This window comes from Cupressus sempervirens, chromosome 10 (genome assembly GCF_028749045.1).
Source record: "Cupressus sempervirens isolate cs-2001-9-10 chromosome 10, ASM2874904v1, whole genome shotgun sequence".
In the NCBI taxonomy this organism is placed as follows: domain Eukaryota; kingdom Viridiplantae; phylum Streptophyta; class Pinopsida; order Cupressales; family Cupressaceae; genus Cupressus; species Cupressus sempervirens.
In genome coordinates, this window is record NC_143127.1 from 689,758,436 (window position 1) to 689,765,870 (window position 7,435).

The 7,435-nt window shown below is 33.0% G+C and overlaps 1 protein-coding gene across 1 annotated transcript; it reads right to left on the bottom strand.

Moving 5' to 3' along the window:
• Positions 1-3,807: 3,807 nt before the first annotated feature.
• Positions 3,808-5,969, bottom strand: LOC149535718 (transcription factor MYB15-like). The gene is made up of 3 exons (XM_089804175.1): positions 5,787-5,969; positions 5,558-5,687; positions 3,808-4,669 (listed from the first exon to the last, which is right to left on the bottom strand). Exons 1-3 carry the CDS (start codon positions 5,917-5,919, stop codon positions 4,081-4,083), a joined length of 852 nt encoding a protein of 283 aa, XP_089660301.1. The 5' UTR covers positions 5,920-5,969; the 3' UTR covers positions 3,808-4,080.
• Between the last annotated feature and the right edge of the window lie 1,466 nt (positions 5,970-7,435).

Here is a 7,435-nt window from a genome sequence, read left to right on the forward strand (position 1 = left end):
CACTTGTTCTAATAAGTCATCTTGAAAGGTGGCACACCTTTGTACTTTTACCCTACTACTTCCATCACATTTCTTTATCTAGGTTTGATTTGTCCGACTTCTTACTTCTTCAACATTAACCTTTTCTTTTCCATTGTTCTCTTCATTATTGAATGCTAGAGCTCGGTTCATACATTCTTTTCTTAGGTGACCAATCTTTTGACAATGAAAGTACACTGGACCAAAGTTTCTCTAGTTTCTTGATCTTCCACTGAGATGTATCCTTGCATATTTTGTCACAATGTGTTCATATTTTCCACATAGCTAATAGGTGACCCAATTATTATAATTTCAATTTATTACATTACCTTGTCTAGTTGCATTTCCTTCTCTAGTTGCATTTCCTTGATCTTTAGGTGTCCAATTGTGTTTTTCATTAGAAATATAATCCTATACCTTGTGACCATACTTATGATATGTGTAGCAATAACCTTCAAATCTAGATTTACCTCATATCTTTCTAGTATTTGATCAATAATCATATGCATGATATCCATGTTTGTTGCAATTAAAATAATAACCATTGCATTTTGGCATAGCATTGGACAAGTACCAATTTTTCACCTACAAACATTTGATGTTTAACCTAGTTTTCTATGGTGATGGCATGTATGATTCTTGTTCTTTGGTTTTGCATTCCTTTGTTCTCAAGGTCATGTTTTGATGACTCTCCTTTCTTATAAGATGATATGAACTCAGTATAGCCTAGTCCAATAGTATCATGAGGTCTTATTTGTGCTCTTAGTTTTTCATCAAGTTGTCTCATTGCCCCTCTAGGTCTATTCATTATTTCAATGGCTTCTTTTTCAACTTTCAATTGTTTTCAATTGGTTATTCTTTGATCTTAGATCTGCAATCTCTTCCACTTTCTTTGCAATTTTATGATTGTAACATAGTGGCCGATTGACCATGTCAAATTGATTATCTTTCATTCTTTTTATAAGTCATTTCTACTTTCATCAAGTCTTGTATTCATTTTCCTCATATCATTAGTAGCATTTACCTTGTCATCTTTAACATTTTTCTTATGTTCAATGATTTCATATAGCCTTGCTGAGTATATTTCATGAACTCTCTCTTCAGTGCCTTTACTTCTTTATTCAAAATGTTGTTCTTCTCTAATAGATCTTCTACTACTCCATCAATTTCGCTATATCTATCTTCATCCCACAAGTCCTCAATGCTTTCTTCCTAATATTGTATATCATTTTGCTCAATTTCCATGTCAGGTCTAACATGTACTTGCATGAATAAAACACATGAACATGTAATCAGCACGTAACACAATATTTGGTTATGCAAAATTTCTCCAATGAGAAGGTAAAATTGTGGTGGGGATGGGACCCACAAAATCTTCACTACTATAGCAATAAATTTCCCATTAGGGCTACAATGTGATACTTCTGATGATCTACCATATGAGGGGTCTTCTCTATTAAGAGCTTACAAGATTGTTAAGTCTATCTTGATCAAAGGATTGTTACATTAGAATTAAGTGAGAACTTTGATAAGAGATTTACAATAAGCCCGCTAGGACTTTGTTATGAGATTTACAATGCCTTGATCCTCGGTATGCATTGGTATACTTATTATATATCTTCTTTATTCAAACTATAATCACCTATCTATGATTGATTTGCAACAACTCTTCACTACACTACTCAGTCACCTTACTCCTTCTCAACTCTTAACTCACTGATTCTACTTGAGCTTCACATTCATGCATTCATCTCCCTCACAACAACATCTTTTGTCTTAAGACCCTTCTTTTATAACCATCTAATGAAGCTTCTAGATTTTGATCAATGATTAGTACTCATCCTTTTTGTCACTTAGTCCTTCCTATTTCTAATTGGTTGATCATAGCACATAGGGATTCATGATGTATAATCATAGGTGTGATTACCTCTTTGATTCTCTTCTATATAAACACATTTCTATCTTGACAAGAATAGTTTACATATGATTTTGTGCCATTCAAAACTCAAATACAAAAAATGTATTTCTTGGCACATATACCTTATTGATGCTCAGTCATTCTTGATTCTTGATGCTATCCCTTGGCATGAACTTTTCTCAACTTGAACAATTTTCTCTTCTAAGCTGCTCAACTTATATAACACTCGACTAATATGATGTTTTTCCTTCAAGCTTCTCGAAAACAACTAAATACTTGATGACTATTGATGTGATGCGCAACTATGTCTTCCTCAACACACAATGAACTTGTAAACTTATGCATTGTATAGCTTGGCCTATATTGTAGCTTAGTCGTAGTGTTGATTGACCAAATCTTCCTAATAAATGACTAAGTGTTAAATTACATTAATAGGTTCAATACTAAGATTGTCTTTAGGGTCGACATGGTTGAGGAACTACTTTGGGGGGGGGTGGGTTGGTATCCATAATGTTGCAAGAGCTTCTTTTCTAGAAGGCTATCAAGATGAGGGTATTTCACCCTCTGATGATGCACGAGTTTTCTTTTGTCCTATTTTTTCTAGTGTTCATTACCTGGAGGTTGTTTGTATTTTTTGGGTTATCTACTAGTGCCACTTCACTTAAAGTGGCTTTGATTATGGAAAATTTAAAGTAGAAGGATTGGGGATTTACCACTTTTAGTATTGGACATTGTGACATCTCCCTAATTTTTGAAGTTGCCATTCAGTTGAGTCTGTTTACTTTTTTCTTGTTTTGCTTAAAAGGAGGTTGCAAATTTTCAAGGGCCCCTTTGGCAACCAATATTTTGATATTGAATATGGGTTGTAAGTGAGCTCTATTGCTCCTTTGGTCAGTGGGCTATTTTTTAGTTGTTAGTGACTCTATCACTAGTTTGTTCATTATGCCAATTGCCCATTTTTTAGTGCTTTTAATAACAAAAACATTTTTGATGTGTTTTCAAAAATTAAAACTAATTATTTTTGAAATATGAAAATAGTAAATAATAGTAAGCTGTAAATTTGTTATCAACTATTTGATTATTAATATCATCTTCAATTTTCATCTTGTCCATTGAGGGATATTATATGGTGCTTTATTAGCTAACTATTATTGTTGCATGGTTTTTATGCTTCTAATTTCTCATAATTGTCATTTATATTTTAATTAATTATTTTAAGAATTAATCTCATTTTTAATGCATTACTATCACAAACTTCGGATGAGGAAAGATTTGCAAAATGTTACTTATATGCTTTATGAAAAAAATAAAGTAATACAAGCGTGTGATTTAGTCAAGATCAGAATTTATGATTTTCTATCTATTTGTGATTAATTTGATCTTTTTATAAATTGATGTGATTCATATATTCATATTTTTTTCGTAATAGTTTTTTTTTTAAAATTATGAATTGAATTTGAAATAAACTATTCACGGGATTTTGACCATCGTGGAACAGCAACTAATCCATTATTTAAAAGTGAAATCATCCAACACCAATAATATGTTTATAACACTTCCTGTCTTAAATTTATATAACGCTTTTGTAAAATACAGTTAACTTTTATAAGATGTAAGATTTCTTATTAACTATTTGATAATTTAAATCATCTTCCACCTCGAGCTAGGCCTTTGAATATTATATGATACTTTATTGGATGACTTTCGCTGTTGCATAGCTGTTATGCTACAAGTTTCTCATGATTGTCCTTTCCTTCTTTTCAAAAACAATTGACACATCTTCTTCCTCTACAAATGTCTGACCATTATATAAAAAACATATCTAACTAATAAACAATATTCAAACAGTGTTAAACCATGGCGATTTAGTCAAAATAACTCTTGTATCATTCTACAATGTGTGAAAGTTGAGCAACAGGCTACAAAATGGGGGATGCAGCTATCCTTCTTATACATTGTACTACTGACTAAATTTCAAATAAACGAAGACACAATGAATTTTTTTTGAAATTTTCAACATTTGATCTTCTGTATATTTTGTAACTGAAAACAACAAAAAATTTGAAAAAATTTCACTTTGCTTTCGCAATCTGAAAACAATCATGTTTAACATTTTTTTATCGTTGAAACATTTTGTCTAAAAATTAACCATTGCCCAAAATAGATGATGAACCAAGTTGGCTCAAAACATTTAACCAATAATCCTCCTCATTACTCTCCAACTCCATAGTCCACAGCGGATGGAGATTTGTGTTTATCGAATCACTGCAACTCAATAAATCATCATCTAAACATGCAGAATTGAAATACTGAGCTTTCATGTTCGAATTGTGCTCGTAAACCACTTCAGATGTGGTTGTTGAAGATTCAATCTCTCTTTCCTCATCTTCAAAAATTTGGTTTTCAAAGAGAAACGCATCATCTATTACCAAGTCCTTAAACTCACCATCATCAAAAGAATTAACACCATTGGACTGAAACCAGCCTAACGTTGAAGCTGAATCAACAGTGCTACTCTCACTGCCCATACTACTTACACACGAAAACATCTGACTTGAAGTATTCTGTGAATCAACTAGAGTTGAAATGGAACTTTTCTCCTCCATGGATGAATTTGAACTTGTTGCCGGATCGAATTCCCTTTTGAGAAGCCTTTTTTTCAACTGGGTATTCCACACATTTTTTATCTCGTTGTCTGTTCTTCCAGGCAGTTGAGAGGCAATGGCAGACCACCTGGATCATATTTTACAAAGAATCTGTTAATAAATGGCATTAGAGATATTACTAAAACAAGAATAAATGTGCAATGCGATTGTGTTTGGCTTGATTCGTGAGTGGACGGCTTAAACATCACACATTAAGACTTGATTTCTAGATGAGAATAGTTAAATAGTCAAAGTTGACTTCATTTTACAAACTCAATTTGTTCCTTAGTGTGTGATGTTTAAAGGTGTCCGTGAGTGAACAGCTTAAAAGTGCTTAAAATTTTCATTATAGAAAGGAATGTAGAATACAATTAAAAGTTTCTTAATAGAATAATGTGTAAGTTTCATGCTGTAAATATTACGCACTAATAATTAATTCTTAAATGAAAAGTATTACATAGTCAAAATTAATCTAGGGAAGGTATTTGGTAGTGTCTACAGCAAATTTTTCCTTTTTTTTTGTCATGTATACAACTTAACTGCTTACAGCTAAGTTTTCAACTCCTCTAACAATGCATTCTATAGAGGGAGTTATGCATGAAATGGTCAACAAGCGATCCAAAAAATGTGTTCATGGGCAATTATTCATTTAATCACAAATAGCAGCTCAAAAAACATTCACTAGTGTTTCACAAATTTCTAATAGTGGTTCATAATATCAGCAGCAGTGGTGCACAAATGAGTCACTCATGAATCAAAAAGATAAAAAAAGCCAAAAACTGACCAACTATTCGTATATAAATAATCATACTGATATATTGAATTATTAAAACTGATTGAACCGCTATTAGACCCATTCACTATTGAACACCTTCTCTAGTTTTTCCAAACTTAATTTTTTCCCATATCTCAAAATGATCCTTTCAAGGAAAAGCAAAACACTACCCCATTTATACATAAGACCCAATGACAGTACCTGTTGCCGAGAAGGTTGTGTAGTTTAATAATGGTTTCCTCTTCTTCATGGCTGAACTTTCCACGCTTAACATCTGGTCTGAGGTAGTTAACCCACCTTAGACGACAGCTCTTACCGCATCTCAAAAGCCCTGCCCAAATTCAAACAAAGACTTATAAGCTTCAACGAAATTCACTAAAACATATTGGAAGGAAACATAATGTGTTGGAGGAAGAAATAGAAATAAAACCTGCTTCTTTAGGAAGAGCACGCCAGTTTCCATGCCCATTTTTTCGAATAAATTGAACGAGAATTTGGTCTTCTTGAGGAGACCAGGGGCCTCTCTTAACACCCATTTTATCACAACACGGAGCTCGTCCCATCTTGTTTGTCTACACTCTACAGATGAAAATATTGATTCACTCACTCATTAATAAATCCTCCGCAACCTCTTCTTTATATGCATAACTTGAACATGACTCGGTTATTGCCAAGAAAATGTCTCTCCACGTTCACAAAATATAATAATTATTATAATATTTGTCATTCAGTACAGCGGTCAGAGTTGACTGATTCTTTCTTTGAGGTTGGGAATATTTAATCCTTGGGAGTCTTTGTCTTGTGGGCATACTATTATTATTTATGTTATGCACTTGCCTCGCTCTTTCCTTGCCTTGTCATTTAATTGGACTCTTCCTTTTTGAGTGGAGTTGCACAAGGTGTGAACGTGATTAGTGTCGTTTTTCTCACTTTTCAATGGGTTGATCAGTTGATCGGTCATACCACTGCAAATGGCACGTTGTCAAATGTTTCCTTCGTGGAAGAAGCCAATGTTTTGACCCAATCAGAATTGTGTTGAAACGGCCGCAAACAAGTGGGCCTTAGGATAGCGAGAATCACACAAGAGTCCAATGTCTCGAGAGTGTAACAAGTCAGACTATAGGTAGCGTAACAAGTCAGACTCTAAGTATTTGTTTTATGTGTGAATACGTATATATTACTAAAATCTGAGTTATAGCTCAATTGTCTTATTAAAACGTGATTCTTCTAAGAGAGAGAGGAGTCACTATATGCTCACTCTAATTTCATGCTCTTGAAAATGTTATAGGAAAATTTAAATTATTTCACATTATTCTGATTTTTTAAGCAGCTTATTTGTCAAGTCCCTTATATAAAAATAAAATATTAAGGTTGCATAGGAAAATATGTTGCCACATTATCATTCTTTTTGTGAAAGTGTCTAATATGGTCTCAAAATGTTGTAAGATCCATAGGTGTGCACTAAATAAAGTTTAATAGTGTGTTGATATAGCACCAGATGAGTGGTTGTTGTTTAAAATATAGAGGCATCTTTCAAGGGATATGTGTTGATGGTACATTTTTAGTGCACCTCTATAGGTCTATTTCGTTCATGTACCAGTCTAGAGTGTTAACCTAACATGTCATCTATTAGACTGCACTCATTTATAGGCTTCTCTCCCCTAACACATTTGTACTAGTTTGGTTCATCTATCCAATAGAACCATACACCTTCTAGTCAAGTCACTTTCATGGCTGCTTCCATTGAATTCAAATAAGCTTTCATATCACCATTCTTCCAATAAGATTGATAATAAACGAATGCAAGCATTTCACCAAACCCATCAACTAAAAATTAAATGGAAAATGCATATGAAGTCTATACTTTATGTCAATAGTCAACGATCAAATTCTAAATTTAAAGCAAGAATAAAGCAATTTAAGATGTCTTGCCAAACAAGCATGGAACAAATCATAAAAAATTTAAAATCCTAATAAGCATGGTTTCATTTTAGTCTAATTTTAATCTGAGCTTAATGACATAAAATAGAGAAGAGACAATAGCCTAAGAAGAGGAGGCACTAACACAAAATTGTGACT

What these genes read in the sequence shown, in the direction of transcription:
- LOC149535718 (XM_089804175.1), bottom strand. Translation starts at nt 5,919, where the DNA reads ATGGGACGAGCTCCGTGTTGTGATAAAATGGGTGTTAAGAGAGGCCCC. An exon ending in TGCTCTTCCTAAAGAAGCAG is followed by an intron (nt 5,688 to 5,786) that starts GTTTTATTTCTA and finishes GAATTTGGGCAG; the next exon opens with GGCTTTTGAGATGCGGTAAG. An exon ending in CACAACCTTCTCGGCAACAG is followed by an intron (nt 4,670 to 5,557) that starts GTACTGTCATTG and finishes AATATGATCCAG; the next exon opens with GTGGTCTGCCATTGCCTCTC.